Source organism: Heterocephalus glaber, unplaced genomic scaffold (assembly GCF_053883595.1).
Source record: "Heterocephalus glaber isolate CG9 unplaced genomic scaffold, H.glaber_assembly_v1.0 deba00001428, whole genome shotgun sequence".
Lineage (NCBI taxonomy): Eukaryota > Metazoa > Chordata > Mammalia > Rodentia > Bathyergidae > Heterocephalus > Heterocephalus glaber.
Window position 1 is genome coordinate 28869070 of NW_028258293.1, and position 20486 is coordinate 28889555.

Genomic DNA, 20486 nt, shown 5'->3' on the forward strand with positions numbered 1-20486 from the left:
ATGGGAGTAATAAGCATTGTTTTTATCATCATTGTATAGATTAAGAAACTAAAGTTTAAAGAGGTAGAGAAACTTGCCTAAAGTCAAGGATTCAAACAGAAGTCTGTTGAACTGAATCCAGACCCCGAACCACCACATATTCTGACTTTGATACAATCTCATGTACTTAGGGGGCTCAGGCCATGTCCTGCTGTATTAGATAAAGCAAGCTGGAAGGGTATCACAACATGATGGAAAGAACACTGGAAAAATAATCAAAAGCACTATGTCCTATTCCTAGATTTGCTATCTTCAGATTTATAATCTTGGATATGCTCCTGGACTTTAGTTTTTTGGAGGTTTTTTTTTTGCAGTACCAGGGATTGAACTCAGGACCTTGAGCTTGCAAGGCAGGCGGAGTGCCCCTGAGCTAAATCCCCGGCCCTAGACTTAAGTTTTTTTATATTTCAAACAACTTCCCATTTGTTAGTACAATTCTATTTCAAAGTATTGTGTGTGAGATCAAATGGATGAGGTTTGTGCATAATCATCAACCATGACAAAGCTGTAACAAAAAGATATCTCACACATACCTCCACACACAGTCTCACACACCCCTTCCCATGTCACCCCAGAATCAGTATTACTGTCCAAACATTTACTTGAAGTTTTTTTTTAACAGCACCTTCTGTTGTCTCCACTCAGTGAGAGGGTCACATGGAATAAGTAAAATTTTTATACATTCAATACTATCATGGTCACAACCACTGCTTCTTACAGTGTTGTGGGCTTCTCAGTGTCCCAAGAGGAGAAGACACAACACAGTTACACCTATGGTATCATATATAATTGTTCATCTCTCACTGTTTGACACTGATGGATTCTATACCAACTCCAGAGTTCCAAGCCTTACAATAGTACTAGTTTGTTGATTGTACAGCAAAACAATATAGCTGAGCATTTGCTCATGCATACTACTCTCAGTAACTTGCAGCAGCAAGTGTGGCTTTTCAGTGTTTTCTTTGTGTCAATTACTGTCACATACCTGTAACATCTCAGTTACCACTTCTTTAGTATTTACAAAACCTTCACATGTGTAAAGAGAAGCAAGAGCTGAAAACAGTGGAGGTAAAGTAACATCTCTGATTGATAATCACGATGCTACAAACTCAAACTCCTTGAGGGCAGAGTTGGATCTTTACCAATTCATCCCCAGTTCCTGGAATGGGGCCTGGCTCACAGTGAGGACCCAAACACATGTGCTGAGTGAGTGAATTAATGAAGAATTATTCTTATCATGACCTGCACAACTACTCGGCATCTTTCGCATGCATAGTATATCCATAGCTTCACACCCAGCCAGTCCCTGAGGATGACTCTTCATAGCAAACGACAGTTTGCTGGGTCACAATGCCCGCTCAAAAGGCCAATGCATCTGCAGCTCTAGCACACCTTATTCTCACAACCTCACTCTCTGTCACTGCACCCGTCTGCTGGGTCTGTTAGTGTGACACAGAGCCAGAAGACTCACACAGCCCCACACAGCACTTGGGAGGTTCTATTGGGCCCTAGATTCACCCCGCCACACTTTTCCACACCTGTATCAACTTGACTGTGTGAGGCTAGATCTGAAGTGCTAGTGTGTCAGAGAGGGAGAGGGGGCTGAGATCCCACCCAGTGTAACACAGAGCTCCCCATTGCCCCATGCCACGGTGTCACAGGGTTCCCCCTACAGAGAAGGTGTTTCTGGAAATCACGTTGGACCTCAGAGCCACGTCCCCCTACCTCCCTGCTCAGCCCCGCCCCACCCTCACCTGGTCAGGTCTCGCAGCCGCGCCTCCTCCCCAAGCAGGTAGCTCCGCAGCAATGCCAGCAGCCGGCGCTCGGGCGCCAGGGCGCGCGCCACGCTGGTCAGCGCCGAGAACTTATCTTCCCTTGCCGCAGCCCTGGCCTGGTCCCCGACCCAGAGAGCCAGCACCGCCAGCAGCGCGCCCAGTCGCGCGGCGCAGAGCATCGCCGGCGATTCCCAGTTCCCTCAGACGTCTCCCCCGCCCAGCCATCCCTTGCGCCGCGTGCGCCGCCCGCCCCGCCCCAACCCCGCCCCCGCCGGCCACACCCTATTAGCGCAGACTCCTCTGCCTCTCTACCTTTCCCTTGCTGCTCCTAGGTTCTTCAGGGTGCTCCTTGGTGTTCGCCTGCCCTCCCTTAAATCGAAGCATGGAAGGTGTTTCCGTTGGGCAAGTCACACTCGGGGAAATTGAGGCAGGAGGAAGGTGGAGGCTGTGTAACACCATCTGCACTCCCCCGGGTCGGGAGTGGAAATAGACACCACTGGATTCTGATGTGGAAATCTCGAGAGTGAATTCTGAGGTGCGGTGATAGTGGTGAGGGTGAAGCAATGAGAAAGCAGAGAGGAGACAGTCGCTTCGCAGAGGTTGTGACCTCTGAGCAATCTTGAAGGATGAGCACCAGGACTTACAGAATTTAAAATGCTGGGGACTTGGGTCACTGCTCTGCATAGTAGGCCTATAGTCACTGAACCAAACAAAATGCTATATCTTAATAGGCTATGTATTCATTTCGCCCCTTTTATTCATTTTCTAGGCAATGTTCTTTTTATTTTCATACAACAAATGTTAGCATCTATATTACCATGCTGTGGAGACAAAGATGTAGCAGATCTAACCCTGAGCTCACAAGGGAAGATAGAAATGTAAACAAATAACCACACACACACACACACACACACGCACAGTGCTATCAGTAACAGAGGGCTGTGCAATGTGCAGTGGCAACACAGAGGAGGCTTCACAGAAGAGGATGTGTATTGGTCCAACAGGATGAAAAAGAATTGTCTGAAAGATGACAAGCCAAGGGGATACTGATGTGTACCAAGGTGTGGAGGTGGAAAACAGTTTGAATTCCAAGAATAATGAAAAGTTCCTTGTGTTTGGGATCTCAGGTTGTGACAGTCACGTAAGAAATGTAGCCATCTGTCCTCTATGAAAAGCCAATGAAATTTAAAAAGTGACAATAATAGTAATAAGAACAGCAATTGCCAAAATAATAAATGCTACTGAGTGCTTCCTGTGTGGTAGACGATGTCTCAAGCATTTTTACATATATTAACTTAGCCCATGGCATAACTATTAGCCCTGTTCTACAATTAGAAGATTAAGAAGCAGAAAAGATAAATAACTGACCCAGTGTTAATTGCTTGTGAACAACATTCAGAGGTGCCTTGGTTAACCAGATCTATAGAAAAAAAAGTCCTGATTTGTGGCATTAGCCAATTTCTGTAGTACAAATTCTCCCACAGTGGCCAATTTTGACATATCTAGATATTACCACAGAATATGGTTGGGTAGAGATGCTAACAGTCAGTTCTTGTGAGGCAGCTCCAGTTCACTAGTGCTTGTGGTAGACCTGGAAACATTCCCCTTTAGAACCTGCCTTCAAGAAAGGACTTACTTGGGATGTGGATTTAGCTCAGTGGTTCCAGCGCCTGCCTCGAAAGTGCAAGGTCCCAAGTTCGATCCCTGGTACCAAAAAAAAAAAAAAAAAAGAAAGGACTTACTGCACAGCTGCAGAGAATGTGGTCAGAGGAATCTCCAGCTCCATCAGGGTCTGTCCTGCAGCAGGGAGCAGCCTCACTTAAGGTCATTTCCTTATTTGGGGAGCAGAGTGAAGTGAATGCCCAATGTGAGACAACTCCAACATGCAATACCACGAACTCCAGCACTCTTCCAACCTTGCTCAGAGATTTGTCAGGCCTCATTGATCTCTTCCTTTGCCCTTTCCTGCTTCCTCTCCCTTTCACAGATGTTGATCCCTACTAAACATCTTATAACTCAAATTTGATCTCAGCATCCAATCTGTAACAACTACTCAATCAATGTGCTTGGCTAGTATGTAGTAGAGCAGGGAGCTAAATCTAGGCAGCACAGGTCTAGATTCCATATTCTGAATCATTACCAGTGGTAGACTTAGAATGAAATTTTTGAAATCTAAACTTACATAAACCCTTTCCAAGGCCCTTGGGATGAGTGGAAAGGGGAGCTTGGCAGGGTGTTCTTGTTATATGTGTTTGTAAAATTTTCAAAAGAAAGCTATTTTAACCACAGTTGGTTAAATTGTCTCTTCACTCTGACTTCTTCTTTGTCACACTTTCCCTTATAACACTTCCCTTTAGGGTAGGAATACTGGAATAGCCAGGGGCTTGTATTTGCAAATGAGTAGCCTGCACATGGAACAATGGTGGCAAACCTATGTCATGTGTGTTGTTGTGTTTTTCTTTTAAGACAAAAGTTGTGGTGTTGGCACTTTGCAATAAATAAGTGGGTTTTGGGTTGCAGTTTGGGCACTAGTCTCTAAAGTTTTGCCATCACTGACATGATTAGAGATTGTGTTAGGGAGAATAATGCTCCCCAAAGACATCCATACTCTAATTCCCAAAACCTATGACTATGTTACCTTTACAAATGTGATTGGGTTAAGCATTTTGACATTAGGAGATTGTCCTGTATTATCTTGGTGGGTTCAGTGAAAATCTAAGGGTCCTTAAGAGAGTCAGAGAATGAGATAGGACAATGGAAACAAAGTTAGAGATTTAAACACACTATGTGGCTGACTTTGAATATAGAAGAAGGGTCTGTGTGTTGTGGGCAGCTTTTAGGAGCTAGGAAAGACCTGGAAACAGACAGACATCCCTGGAATGTCCAGAAAGAACAGAGACCTACTGATACTTGATTTTAGTCCAGTGAAACTGATTTCATATTTCTGAATTCCAGGATAGTAAGGCAATACATTTGTGTTTTTTAAAGCCACAACATTTGTGGTAACTTTTTAAGCAATATTAGGAAACTGACACAGGAATCCAAATGTATTTATTTGTTTTGTATTATCTCTGTCACTTTTAACCCAACCAGGTAGAGTGCTTGTACTAATAAAATTATCTTAAAATCTTTGAGGATTTCCTGTGAATCTGTTTGGGGCTCATTTCATTAAGCAAAATTCACATACAAATTTCTTTCCATGCAGGCCCTTCTATAACTTGGGCTGAGAGTCAGAATGCTGATATAACAACCCTAAGATGTTTAGAAGCATTTTTTCCTTGGTGAAATGTGAGGTGCTCTTTAAATGTGTTACAGACCCTCTTGTATAACAACAGTCGAAGTACATACTCTCAAGATTCTTAGATCAGTTTTTGGCATATCTTTAAATTTTTCTGTAGATTTAACAGGACTTTTCAGCCATACCCTTAAGAGCTTTACCTTGAAGCTATGTTTTACTGGTAATACTTGGGTCATTTCTTTATTTGAGAAATTTTTGATGGTCAGAAAGATTGTCCTGAATTTCCACTAAATTCTTCTTATAATTTATCTCTCTTTTTGTACTTTATTACAGGCTACTAGAAGAATCCAGCTGGTGTTTTCACCAGTCAGCCTGGATATCTTTTTATCCAGATTCACAATATCATTAGAATACCTCCAGCTAGCCTCATGTTATGCCCTGTATCTAGATGTCCCCTCAAAGCCTCATGTGGTCCACTTTAGAAAAACATGTACATGTCTTAAGAATTGTTTAATGAGCACATTCTTTCAACACTACACATGAATGGATCCAATTTTATATCCCTTGAAGTGCTGTACCGGTGCTGGCTGGACATATTAAGTCTGAGTTTATTAACTAGATATTTATTTAGCATTCAGAGTGATTTGTGAACTTGTTTTGTATTTATAAAATTTATACTTGGAAAATGTTAATTTTTTAAACGTTTTACTGTTTTTTGTTTTATTTCTCTAATTTCAATGTTCAAAAATTTCACCCTCCCTTTCCCCTGACAGTCCTTTCAGTTTTAGAACTTTCAGTTTTCAGTTTACAGAACTGTTTTACAAGTTTCTATGTACAACTTTTTAAGTGTACAAATAAAATAACATTTTTTTCAAGTAGGAAAAAAAAGCCTCATGTGCTCATAGGTGGAGCTTTTTAGAGGTGACTGGATTTAGGCTGTGTGAATATGGAATAAGGGTGTGTGATAACTAAATTAGTCCACTGATTTATTTAGCATACTTCTGGTTGTAGATAATGCAAAGGGCCAACCTGGGTATGGGTGGCACCAATCAATAGGCTTGCAGCCCAAATGGAATAAAAGGGAAAAGGAGGCTCAGTGCTGCTGTTTCCTGCCTACTTGCTATGGACTGTTTCTCCTCTTCTATGGCCCTCTGCCATGCCACCCTGCCTTGGAGCCAGTTGACTGTGGACCTGCCAGGTTTGGGCCAGCAATCCTTGTTAGAAATACCAAAGAGGATTCAAAAGACAGAGAATATCTTTGTGGAGGGTCAGGGAACCCCATTAAAATGGAGCCCCACCCAAAGTGACTCAAACTCCCAGATTTATTGAGGAACAACAGAGGCACAGTGTTCTGATGAGTGGAGATGTTTGTTTTAGGTAGCAAAGCAGGCAAGCAAGGCATGGTGACAGTAGGGCTGAATAACTTTTATCTGATTGTCCCCTAGGGAGCTTCCTTGTTTTCCCTGTAAGGTCTGTCTCTGCTTGAGCTGGCAAAACATCCCATCTTCAAGATGTTCCAACTCGTTGGAGTTAGCAATCTTCTGCCCCCGAGTCAACCCAAGCAGACATTTACCCATTGGGTGTTGCAAGGAACATCACATGGACTAAAACCTCTACAAACTGTGAGATAAGATAAACCCTTCCTTCTTTAACTTGTGGGTATTGGGTATTTTGTCCTAGCAACAAGGAAGTAACTAAGACACCTCATCAACAGTCTCTTAGAGGGCCTTCTACATTTCACTAATGGTCTTCAAGCCTTTGGCTGCCACTTAGATGTGAAGTTAATAATACATATTTTAAGTTTAACCATCAAAATTAGGAAATTAAATGTTGATAAAATATTGACTTTTAGTCCACAGACATTATTCAAATATTATTGATTGTACTAGTTATATGCTTTATGAAGCTAGGGTTTAGTTGTACTTAGTTGTTAATTTCTTTGGTGTTCTTCAATTTGGCACAATTCCTTAGTCTTTATTTTTTGTTATCTTGATATACAAGGGAACATTTTTAAGACTTTCAGTTTGGGTTTGTCTGATGTTCCCTCATGAGTAGATGCCATTTTGGCAGAAATACAATAGATATTATTCTTTGTTGTTCTTAGTGCATTCTTTCAGGATTTGTCTTTTGCTGGTGCTGTCAACCTTCTTGGTTAAAATGATGTGTTTCTCCAGTATAAAGCTAATGAATAAGCATTTTATACTTATTAATAGACTATTACTGTTTATTGGACTTATGTGGTAATATAAAGCTTTCTCTTCTGTTTATTTATTCATTTATTATATCACTATGTATGACTTCATGAATTGTATTAATTATAACTCATTATTTTGATAATCAAATTGTCCTAGAGTTGGTGGATGGTAGCCCTTTCAACATGGTTCTGTGTCATTTTGATATGTCCTTTTATATTCCCTGCGCACTTCCATACTTTGTTACTTAGAGCATATTCCAGGCCACCTTGTACTTTCCTGGATCCAGTTCTGGAATCAGACATTTCTCTAAGAGGCCCTGGTTCCTTTTAATGAAAAAGATATTCAGAAACCAAGATGCTAAGTGTTCTTACTGTGACAGAGGTACACCCATGCTGTCTTACAGGAAATTGTATATAATATGGTTAAATTTATTCCTGAATATTTTCTCCTTTTAAAAATTGAGATATACTTATAAAAATTCACCTATACTATATTCTGAATACTATATATTTCCATACTATAAACTTTACCTGTAGTGTACAATCGTTTTTTAGTGTATAGTTGAATTTCCTCAAATTTCAATGGATTTAAATCTTGATAAACCTGTAAGTTGAAAATATAATAAATTAAAAATGTATTTCCTACTCTATTAAATATCATAGCAACACTGTACAACATTGATTTTTTTTTTGTCCTTGTGATCATTTGGCTGACCAGAAGCTATGGCTCACCACTACTGCCAGCATTGCAAGAGTATCATACAACACATTGTTAGCTTAGGAAAGATCAAAATTCAAAATTTGATTATGATTTTTAGTAAATATATATCCATTTTGCTTTATCATAAAGTTGAAAAATTCAAGTCAATCTGTCCAAAGTTGGGAACTGTATTAATAAGGTTGTGGAATAATCACCGCTATATAAGTCTAGAATATTTTCTTCACCCTCAAAAGAAACCTTGTACCCATTACCAATTACTCCTCCATGGCAACCACTACTCTATATTCCATCTATATGGATTTTCTTATTCTGGGGATTTCATATAAATGGTTTCCTTTTTTTGATGCTATTATCAATGGAGTTGCTTTCTTAATTTTCTCTTCTGATTGTTCTTTGCAAATGTATAGAAGTACAATTGATTTTTGTATACTAATCTGTGCTGCAACCTTGTTGAACTTGTTTAGTAGTTTTAAGTGCTTTTGTAGATTCCTTATGATTTTATAAATAATCATAGCATCTGAAAATATAGTTACTTCTATTCCAATCTGGATGCTTTATAATTTTTATTTATTGATTGACTGATTGAAACTAATTGCCTAGAACCTAGTGTAATGTCGAATAGAAGCGGCAAAAAGTGGCATTAGTGTCTTATTCCAGATCTTGAAGGGAAAGCTTGCAGTCTTTCATCGTTAGTATGATATTAACTGGTTTTTGTTCTTCATTTGGTTTGGGTTTTTGCCAGTGCTCTAATCATGTTGAGGAGGCTTCCTTCTGTTCTCTATTTGTTGTGTTTTTACTCTGGTGAATATTTTTTCTATATCAATTGAGATGATAATGTGGTGTTTGTCCCTTACTTTCTTAATATGGTGTGTTATATCAAGTGATTTTTGTATGTTGAAACAAACCTTGCATTCCTAAAGTAAATCTAACTTGACCATGATGTATATTTTTGTTCATGTATTACTGGATATAGTTTTATGGGATTTTGTTGAGGATTTTTACATCTATGAGATGTGACCAAAAATACGGTGAATGTTTAAATTGAAAAACATTTATTTCAGTAAAAGACACATTACAATTAATCCACCTCAAAATACTCCCCTTTGCACCAGACACACTTTTCCCATTGTTCTTGCCATTTTTTGAAGCAGTTCTGGAAATCCTCTTTCATGTCTTTATGAGGTGTGATAAAACATACACAGTGAATGCTGCTGTCAAGTGCCATCCAGTAGAAAGGCAAACTCATAAAAACATTACAGGGTGTCCTCATCCATCTTATTCATTGGACTGTAAAGTTTCTGGCCCTTCCTCAAAGTCAAAATGACCATGAAGGTAAACATTTTGAATTGATTCAGGACATTGAGGCAGTCATGACTCAACTATAGACTTGAAAGAGGACCTCCAGAACTGCTTCAGAAAATGGCAAGAATGATAAGTGTGTTCACAGTGAGAGGGAGGATTTTGAGGTGAGTTAATAGCAATGTGTCTTTTATTGTAGTACATGTTTTTAAATCTAAACTATGTTTTTTAATACATGTAGTCTAGTCATAAGAGAAGTTGGTCTGTGGTTTTCTTCTCTTGTGTTATCTTTGTCTGGGTTTTATGTCAGAATAATACTGGTCTCATAGAATGAGTTTGCAATGTTCCATCCTTTTCTGTATTTTGGAAGAGTCTGTACAGGATTGGAGTTTGTTCTTTATACATTTGGAGGAATTTTCCATTTGTCATTTAAGCCTGGGCTTTTCTTTTAGGAATTTTTTTGATTATTGATTCAATTCCTTTAGCTATTCTTTTAGAGAAAGACTGGTGGAAGTGAACTCTCTTAATTTTCTTTCATCTGAGAATGTTTTTAAATTTTTATTCCTGAAGTTTATTTTCACTGAATATAGAATTCTAGGTTGACGGGTCTTTTCTTTTAGTACTATAAACATGTTCTGGCCTCCATGGTTTTTCTGATGAGAAATCCACAATTTGGGGTTTTTTTTGGGGGGGGGTACCAGGGATTGAACTTAGGACCTTGCACTTGCAAGGCAGGCATAGTACTGCTGAGCTAAATTCCTGACCCAATCCAGTTATTTGAATCATTGTTTCCTTATAAGCAATTCATCATTTTTCTCTGGCTAGCTTCAAGACTTTTTTCTTTGTCTTTATTTTCCAGCAGTTTGATTGTAATATGGATGGGCATAGATTTGAGTTTATACTTTTTGGGTTCCACTGAAGTTGGTTCTGTAGCTTCATCTTTTGTCAAATTTGGGAAATTTTTGTACATTATTTGTTATGGTTTACATCTAGAAGCTCCCTCCTAAGCCTCATGTGCTCATAGGTGGGGCTTTTAGGAGGTGACTAGATCATGGATGTGTGATACTGGATCATGACTGTGTGGTACAGGATGAGTCTACTGATTTGTTTAGTATAGTTCTGGGTGTGGGTGATCAATTTACCGAAGAGGTAAGACCTACGCTGGGTATGTGTGGAGCCAACCAATAGGCTTGTAGCCAATAGGCTTTTTCCTAAACAGGGAAAGGAGAGCTTGCTACTTCCTGCCTGCCATGCCATGAACTGTTTCTCCTCTGTTGTGCTCCTCTGACATGCCACCCTCCCTTTAGCCAGTCAACTGTGGACTGAAACTTCAACACACTGTGAGCTAAAATAAACCTTTCCTTCTTTAACTTGTGGGTGCCAGGTATTTTGCCCCAGCAATGAGAAAGTAACTAAGACATTATTTCTTCAAGTACTTCTTTTTTTCACTCCTTGTAGAATTTTGATGACATGAATTTGATATTGCCTTACAGGTCCCAGAGCCTCTAACCATCTTTTAAAGTCTTTTTAAAAAAAATTTAGATAATTTCTGTGGATCTATTTTCAAGTTCACTGACTCTTTCCCCTGTCATCGCTATTGTTATTGAGTCTATCAGTGAATTTTATTTTAATTATTATACTTTCTGTTCTAACATTTCCATTTGGGTCCTCTTTATATATTCTTTCTATTCTTTTCAAGAATCTTCACCCTTGCTTCATAGAGGATTTTATAACATCTAGCTTAAAGTCTTCAACAAGTTGAATGTTGGTCTTCTCTCTTCATTGACATCTACTGATTGTCTTATATGTTGAGTAACTGTGGATTAAGACATTTTGAACATTATGTTATAAATGCTTAGATCTTGTGGAGATCAAACCCAGGCACATCCTACCACTGAGCTATATCTCAACCCTTTAAAAAATTTTTTTGGTACCGGGGATCAAACTCAGGACATTGTACTTGTGAGGCAGGCGGCGGAACCACTGAGCTAAATCCCCAGCCCTAACCCTTTTTAAATTTTTAAAAATTTTGAAACACGAGCTCCTTAGTTGCCCAAGTTGGGGTCAAACTTATGATCTTCTTCCTGCTTCAGTCTCCCTGACTGCTGAGATTATAGGCAGGTGAAACCATATTCAGCTTTTTTTTTTTAAATCTTAAGAATATTAATATCTTTGTTTTGGCATGTTATTGACCCAATGGATTCAGGTCACAAGTCCTGGATGGTCTTTGTGGCTGTGGTCCAAATGTCAGTTGAGTTTTCAAAGCCTTTGCAATGCTATTCAAACCCATCCCAGACACACATACCCACATACCAGTTTTAGATGTGGACAATGGTCTATATCATGCTTCAGCGCTCAAGGTTATGGAATGCTATTGAACATCAAATCCATGCATGAATGGCTCAGAAGTGGAGCCCAGGAATCATGGTCTTGGCTCTTTGTGATCTGATACTTGCCAGTTTCTTGAGGCTCCCATTTGTGTTTCTCTGGCCAGAAAACTGGGGCCTCAGTTACCTATTCTGTTATGTACTTCTCAGGACTACATGCATACAAGGCCAAGTGGCAGGACAGAGTCTTCAAATGCCTGCTTCACGCATCTCTTTCATCTTCCTCACCACCAGAACTTCTTACACTATAATATATTGTTTTAATGTCTTATCAGGAAGACTTTTTGAAGTCATTCTAGGTAACAACGGTGTTCCAAGTTCAACTAAAACCAAACCAAACTAAAATTTAACTAAATTATACTACAAGTACAAATAATGAAGTGACATTAGAATAGATATTTCCTTAGCACAGTTAAGTTTGTAAAGGCTCAATTACCTGTTTTGAATTTAGCAAACTGGCAGGGTTTTTTTGTTTTACTTTTGAATTGGTATCAGTGATGGCCAAGTCAACCTTTTAGAGACTAAGTGTTAAACTGCCACCCCAAACCCACTTATGACTAAATACTGAGTAAATATCCTGAATACTGAAGTTTTAGTTTAGGAAAAACAACTCTACATTAACATCTTTTAACTTAAAAGAAAAACACAATAATACACCTGCCATAGGTTCACCACCAGTAATATTAGACCATCCCTATTTTTGTTTTTTTTGTTTTTTGTTTTTTGTTTTTTGTTTTTGGTACCGGGGATCGAACTGGGGCCCTTGGGCTTGCACAGCAGGTGGCGAAACCACTGAGCTAAATCCCTGGCCCACCATCCCTATTTTTGAATGTCAAAAAAGTAAGAAATGTTTATTATCTTTGAGGAAATGTTACTATTAGGTTTTTTTAGTGCAAAAAATAGGATAATTGAGGTAGAAATAAAAGGACTGAGGAACAGATCAAGATTTTCAAATATAAAGGCAGAAAAAGAGAAAAGCTTCTCCAAAAAGAATCATTACCCTCAGCTTCAGCTTCAGCTACCTCTTCTGTTCACTGCACTCTAGACGTGCTGGCCTTTGGTCTCCTTATTCTTGCTCCTGCCAAGCTCTTTCTGATTCATACATCATTTCTGGGTAACTCCTACCCTCTGAGTCATTTCCTTAGGATTTTTTCCCCCTTCTGGTGATTCAATCTAGGGCCTTCACACTTAGCTAAAACTCCAGCCCTTTTGAGTTTTTATTTTGACACAGTGTCTCACAAAGTTGCCAAGCTGGCCTCAAATGTATGTTCCTTTAGTCACAGCGTACAATAGCCAGGGTTACAGGGATGTGCCACGTGCTCTATTCTGAATCTGTATCAACAGGCTTTCAAGGGGATTTGTATGTATGTTTGAGTTAAGAACAATTCATTAAGTGATTTTCAAAGTTTCTTCTAGCTTTAACAGATTTTGCTTGTAAAACATTAAATTTGGAGTGTATGACTTTGTGTCCCTACCATGTTTTATAGAGCCTGGAATTCAGTAATTAAGTCCCCAACTTATGAACAAGTTCCATTCCTGGAGAACATTTATAAATCAGATTTGTTCATAAGTTGGGCAAAGTGAGTCTTATACACCTTTGGCACAAATACACAATGTAAAACATAAAAAACCAAACACACAAAAATATTGTAAGTCCCATACTGTACTGTACTGTTGTACACTATTGAACTGTATAGTAAGCGCACAGCAGCAGAACTGTGACAATGTCTGACAGGCCATGTGAGTGATTTTCACAATTTGTTCACATATAGAAATGTTCCTAACGCGAGGACCATTAGTATCTGTGAAAGTTTGCAACTTGAATGTGTGCAAGTTGAGGACTAACTGTATATTTTTGGTGAACAAATATGTTTATATTTAGAAGACACAGGTTCAAGGCCTTAGTTATTTACCAGCTGTGATTCCTTAGGAAAATTACTTCTTCAATCCTTCACTTTTAAAATTTTTTCAATACCGGGCATTGAATCTAGGGGTACTCTCTGGATACCACTGAGGTATATCCTTACATCCCCAGCCCATGTATACATGTGTGTGTGTGTGTGTGTGTGTATATATATATATTTTTTTTTTTTTTAAATTTTGAGGCAGGGTCTCCTTAAGTTGCCCAGGGTTTTGAACTTGTGATTTTCCTGCCTCAGTCTCCTAAATAGCTGGAATTACATGAGCGCACCACCCCACCTGGCTTAAAATTATCTTTAGGGTGAAAATAATAATTATACTATTCCAGGATCCCAACAGCTGATGTGGAAGATAAGTCATGTTTGTGAAAGCTCTTGGCATAATTCCACATTGAAGAAATATTACAGAAAGAAAGTGGATACTAACAGGGATATTCAGTCCTTCAAACTCGCAGACAGCTCAGATACAGCTCTCTTCAGCAACTCAATAGGAAGCTTATTAAAACTCAACATGAAACAAAAACAAAACACTTTTAAAATCACATTTCCATTCAAAGTAGATAGGAATAACATGGTTTTAGGAAAATCTGAAGCATTCCCATAGTGCCCCCTGGTGGGATTTAGAAGTCTGCTCATATCCTTGCCACATTTGTTGACTTAGCAGAGATTAATTTATTAATATACAGACAGCCCTTCATATCCATATGTTCCACATCTGTGGACTCAATCAATGGTATATTGGAATATTCGGAAAAATTGTGTCTTTAGTTAATGTGAACATTTTTTCTTGTCATTATTTGCTAAACAATAAAGCACAGCAATTTTTCACATAAGTTGGCATTGTATTAGTTATTATAAGTAATCTAGAGATAGCTTAAAGTATAGGAGGCTGCATTGAATCTCTACATCAGTTTTGGAAGTATGAGCATTTTGACTATATTGGTTTGGCCTATCCAAGAACAAGGGATATCCTTCCATTTTTTGATGTCCTCTTTAATCTCCTTTTTCAGGGTACTGTAGCTTTCATTTAGAGTTCTTTCACTCCCTTGGTTAGGTTAATTCCTAAGTATTTAATTTTCTTGATGCTATTGTAAAAGTATTGTTTCTCTAATTTCTTTTGTGGTTAGTTTGTTATTGGTGTAGAGGAATGCTATTGATTTTTGTGTGTTGATTTTGTATTCTGTTACGCTACTAAATATATTAATTATAAAAGTCTTTTGGTGGATTTTTTTTTGATTTTCTATGTAGAGGATCATGTCATCTACAAATGATGATAATTTGACTTCTTCCTTTCTTATATATATATCCCTTTTCTTTCTTTCTTTTGCCTAATTGTTCTGGCTAATATTTCAAGAATTATATTGAACAGGAATAGTGATAGCAGACATCCTTTTCTTGTTCCTGATTTTAGAGGGCAAGGTTACAGCTTCTCTTCATTTAATATGATGTTGGTCATTGGTTTGTCATAAATGGTTTTTATCAGATTCAGAGATTCAGATAAGGTTTTTCTATACCTATTTCCTTCAGGGTTTTAAAAAATATATATATTTATTGGTACATTTTAGGTATAAAATACATTAACATTTGTCATTGGGTGTTTGTACCAGAACATGATGTATCGTAGTTTTTATTTTTTCTCCCATTACCTGTGCACCCTTCACCCCCTCCACCCTTCCCTATTTACAGAGTTTGATTCCATTTTCTTTTTTCTCATAATTTTTGCTTTCTCTTCTTCCCTTTCCCCTTTCTCTTCCACCGTCCCCAAAACCTTGGACTTTTTCTTATTTCAAATTATCAATTATTCATTTTAATCATTTTCATCCAGGTTTTTTTTTTTTATCATGAGTAGATGTTGGATTTTGTCAAAGGCCTTTTCTGTATCTGTTGAGATGATCATGTGATTTTTGTCCTTGATTCTGTTTATGTGGTGTATTACATTTATTGATTTACATATATTGAACCATTCTTGCATCCCTGTGATGAATCCTACTTGGTTGTGATGTATGACCTTTCTGATGATTTACTGCATTCTGTTTGCCAGTATCTGTTTAGGATTTTAGCATCCATGTTCATTTAAAGATAGTTCTCTTTTTTGTTGGGTCCTTGTCTGGTTTTGGATTAGGGTAATTCTAGCTTCCAGGAATGACTTTGGGAATACTCCTTACCTTTCACTTTCATTAAAGAGCTTGAGAAATATTTATATTAGATCTTCCCTGATATTCTTGTACAATTCAGGAGTGAATTCATTGGGACCTGGGATTTTCTTAGTTGGTAACTGGTAGTTGCTTAGTTGGTAGTTGCTTCATTTTCATTGCCTGTTATTGGATTCTTAAATGTTTTTAGATCTTCTTGGTTCAGTTTTTATTATTCATATGTATCTAGGTATATATCTAGTATTTCTCAATACTACAATTTATTGGTATGGAAGTTTGCAAAGTTGTTTTTATTAATCTTTTTTATTTTGGCAGAGTCTGTTGTGATTTTACCTTTTTCATTTCTAATTGCATTGATTTGGGTCTGTTTTGGTTAGATTGACTAGGAGTTTGTCTATTGTGTTCATTCTTCCAAAAAACTAACTCTTTGATTCATTGATTCTTTGTTTTGTTTTGTTTGGTCTCAATTTCATTGATCTTTACAATTTCTTTGTACTAGCTTTGGGTTTGGATTATTGATGTTTTTTCTAGAATCTTGATGTGAATTATTAGGTTATTTATTTGGGTTTGCTCTGTTTTTGTGATATGGGCATTCATAGCTATAAACTTCCCTCTTAGCTTTCATTGTGTCCCACAAATTCTGGTATATTGTACTGATATTCATTTAGTTCTAGAAGTTATCTTATTTCTCCCTTGATTTCTTCTGTAGCCCATTGTTATTTAAGAGTGTATTGTTTAGTTTTCATGCATTTCCTTAATTTTTGTTGATTTCTTTCATTGCACTATGATCTGATAATATGCATGGTATAATTTTAATTCATTTACATTTATTTAATTGCTTTTGGCTAGCATGTGGTTTATTCTGGAGAAAGTTACACATGCTGCTGAGATGAATGTGCATTTTGTTGTTGGATGGAACCTTTTGTAGATATCTATTAAAACCATTTGTTCGAAGGCTTTATTCAACTCTGGTATTCGTTTGTTGATTTTTTGTCTAGCTGATCTATTTGTAATAGTGGGTTATTTGGGTCCCCCATAATAATTGTGTTTAGGTTTATCTGGTCTTTTATGTCCAGTAGTGCTTTTTTTATTAAGTTGGGTTAGGTCTCAAGCTTGATGCCATAATTGCAAGAGAATTTTGGGGGTCCTGGAATGGTAGTAGGCATATTTTTCTCCATAGAAGCAATGTGAATAATTATGTTCAAAGAGTGAAGTTTGTTAGATTACAAAAATGGCCACAATCCCTCAATCGATTGTTCCTGAATCCACTATCTTTGAGCTGTGACTCTGCAATAAGCCCAATCAAGATATGTTGATTATTTCTTCTTCCCTAGAATCTGTACTAGGCTTGTGACATTTTTGCCCAATAGAATGCAGTAGAAGGGTGGGATGAGTTTTGTATGTTAGCCTGGAGATATCTTGCATGTGTTGGCTCTTTCTCGTGCACTTCCATCCAGCCATTCATGTGAACAAAGCTGAATTAATTTGCCATAGGACAAGGGACGACATGGAACAGAAATGGGTCATCCCAATGGAAGGTACTGTAGATTATTCAGGACCCAACCAATTTACCAGATGACCTCAGACCCACAAAGGAGCCCAGCCAAGACCAGCACAACTTAGCTAAGTTGGCACAAGTTGTTGACTTGCAGAATTATGAGCTATATATAATAATATAAATGCTTGCTGTTTTATTTCGGTTAGTTTGTTATCCAGCAAAAGCTAAGCAATTAAAAGAAATATAACCAATAATAGGAGACAAGGCAAAGGGTTGGATAGGAGGGATTTAAAAGGAACGGAAGATATATGGGACAAATGAGAAAGAGTGCTAATATTTATTGACCTAAGTGGCAGGTACATGGGTATTTGTTTTATCCTTCCCTCTGATTTTATTTTAAAGTTTTCATTATAACAAATGAGGTTACAATTTTAAAGTGAAGAGAGTTTAAATACTGGAGTCCTAAAAGGCTAAGGCTCTTTCTCTTTCCCCTATACTCTCATTTCCATGGCTTTAAATATTTCTGTATGCTGATAATTTCCAAATTGATATCTCTAGCTCAGGCTTCTCTTAGAAGCTCTGGACTTGTATTTGTATTACTTGACTTCTGCACTTGAATGTCTTTTAGGTATCTCCAATTCAACATATTTAAAACTGGTTAATCTTTCTGTGGTAGCCAGTCTCTACAATGGTCCCCATGACCCCCTACCTCCTGATATTCATTGCACACCCCATATAATATCTCCCTCACAGCAGCAGGGTTGATCAGTGTAATCATAGAATTTTACAGAAACAACAGTGTATGACTTCCAAGGCTAGGTGATAAAAGACACTGTAGCTTTTGCCTTGTTCTTTCTTTGGATCATTCACTCTGGGGCAAACCAGGTGCTGTGTCATGAGGACATTCAAGCAACCCTATGGAGAAGCCCATGGGATGAGGAACTGAGGCCTCATGCTATAGCCACATGAGTGAGTTATCAGGGAAGCTGATCCTTCAGCCCTCGTCACACTTTCTTAGGACTGCATGCCCTGCTGACATTTGACTGCAACCTTGTAGGAGATCCTGAGCTAGAGAACTACCAGCTAAGCTGCATCCATCTTCCCCTAACCCACAGAAAAAGCCAGGGCTTCTAAGTTCACCCACATGGCTGTTGGCAAGAGGCCTCAGTTCCTTATCACATGAGACTTTCCATAGGACTTCTGGCTTCACCTAGAGAAAATGATCAGAAAAAGAGCAATCAAGATGGAAGCCCCAATGTCTTTTATATCCTAATCTTGGAAGTGGCCAGCTATCACTTCTACTAAGGGGGAATCTTTGAAGGCCCTCTTAGAGGATGGCTATCCCATTCTTCAAGATCTCATAGCTAGTAAGTGGTTTGCGTGGAGGAGGAATGATTTTTATCAAGGCTCTCTTGACACCAAATCTGTATTTTTAACCATTTAGTGTAAAGAAGAAAAGGGAAATGGGTTTTATGTACAAATCATGGCTGGGCTAAAGGGAAAGGCAAGGAATAGTGAAAAAAAATCACAAACAAGTTCTAACTCTGGGCTTCCCAATATCCTATTTTCTCCTGTGCCACCATTAAAAGTCAACTACCTAAACAAGTCCCAGAATCCTTAAAGCTCTCCCAAAGTTCCAGCCAGCTTCATAAACAGAAATCTTTTACAGGTAGTGTCAAGCCACAGCCAAGGCTGGACAGGTCTAGATGGCACACCACACCTCCAAAACTCAAGGCTGGCTCCATTATTCTAGTATCATATGACTATATTTTATTGTCCTAAAAACCTCACTTCCATTCTGCTGCATGAAGAAGAAATTATCACATATTTAGGAAGCAAAATTTGCAATATCAGGTACTAAGCTCATCGGGGGCGGGGGTGGATAACGAACAATGGCTCACTCTGACAATCCATAAAATACGAATAAGTGTGGTGGCATGAGTAGGGGGCATCAATAGTGAGAAAGAAAAGGTTAAGACTGGACAGCTTAGGTTTGAAGTGCCTATGGGATGTATAGGTACAAATGACTCGGAAGCTGTTATATGTGTAGCTCTGAATCTTGGAAAGAAAGATCAGCCTAAAAATACAGACCTGGAGCTTCAGAAGGATAGTTGGATTTGGGGCATTTCACTCAGAGAGTGTAAAATTAGAAGTGCTATGTGGGCTGAGATTCAAAACCTATATGCCAGCCTCCCCAAAACACTTCCTGCCTTCTTCATGCTCTCTCCTGGCTTTGCCTGACAAACACCTGTTCCTTCTGCAACATTCAACCTTAGTCTCTACTTTTCTTTAAGGCCCTACCAGGCCCAGTACAGTTTCCCCTTCCTCTGTCTTCCTGCATCATTTTATACTTAGCTCTATTAGAGTACTTCTGCTGGTCCATAAGTATGTTTGTCTTTTTGAGGTATGGGTTATATCTTAACTTCTAATTCACCGTTCTGCTCCTAGGAGGTTAGTACTATTTATATAGAAGGAGAAAGAGACCTGAAGATCACCATCAAATTAGGTATTGGCCTCCTCTGTGACCTCTGGGAAATCCCTTTTCCTCTCTGGGCCTTAGTATTCTCCTGTATAGATGTAGAGAGGGCCCCATCTAGCTGGAAGACTGAAATTTCTTGAATGAATCTTCTTTTTGGTACCGGGGATTGAACTCAGGACCTGTGTTTGCCAGGCAGGTGCAGTGCCACTGAGCTACATCCCTAGCCCACTGAATGAATTTTCAATAGCCATTCTAGGCTGTAGGGGAGTGAGCAGCAGAGTGGGAAGATGGCTTGGGTATGTCAGGAATCCACTTTGTGGACTTCAGGTGGATTCTGACCTAACTCTTAAGACTTCCCTAATCATAGAGAAAAATGTTGGGACTGAATTTGGGCTCCTACCTAAAGACAGATTCTGAGTTTCTTGCCCAGCAGGGGAAAGCGTGCACAAATGGAAAGGTGAAAAACTGAAAAAAATCTCATTGGATGCAATTATGCCTCCATTTTTTGCTGCCCTCACTCCCTGATCACAGGGGAATCATTGTCTTCTGCTCTCCCCCCACTCAACTTTCTATGGCTAGCCTGAAGTTAACTGAAGTGGGGCTGGCAGTCAGCTAGTAAGTCTCAGAGTCCTTTGCTTCCCACTCTGCACTCACCTATTCCCTTTCCTGTGACTGGGCTTTATTTGCGTATCATGTGCCCTTCCCTGCCACTTTGTAGGCCAATGATATTATTACTTGAATTTAATTGTTCACTTCTTTTTGTGGCATAAAGAACAATGAAAGA

The 20486-nt window shown here is 38.6% G+C and overlaps 1 protein-coding gene across 5 annotated transcripts in view; it reads right to left on the minus strand.

Moving 5' to 3' along the window:
• The window catches only part of P4ha3 (prolyl 4-hydroxylase subunit alpha 3), a 67330-nt gene that overhangs the window by 44948 nt on the left and 1896 nt on the right, over positions 1 to 20486 (minus strand). For 4 of the 5 annotated variants that reach the window (XM_021243289.2, XM_021243287.2, XM_087211327.1 and 1 more), the window contains exon 1: positions 1794 to 2036. In XM_021243289.2, coding sequence (XP_021098948.2) covers positions 1794 to 1993 — 200 coding nt within the window. In that variant the 5' untranslated portion in view covers positions 1994 to 2036. Of the gene's footprint in view, positions 1 to 1793; positions 2037 to 3450; positions 3519 to 7777; positions 7851 to 20486 lie in introns of those variants that run through there. The other variant, XM_087211328.1, reaches the window with a different exon arrangement.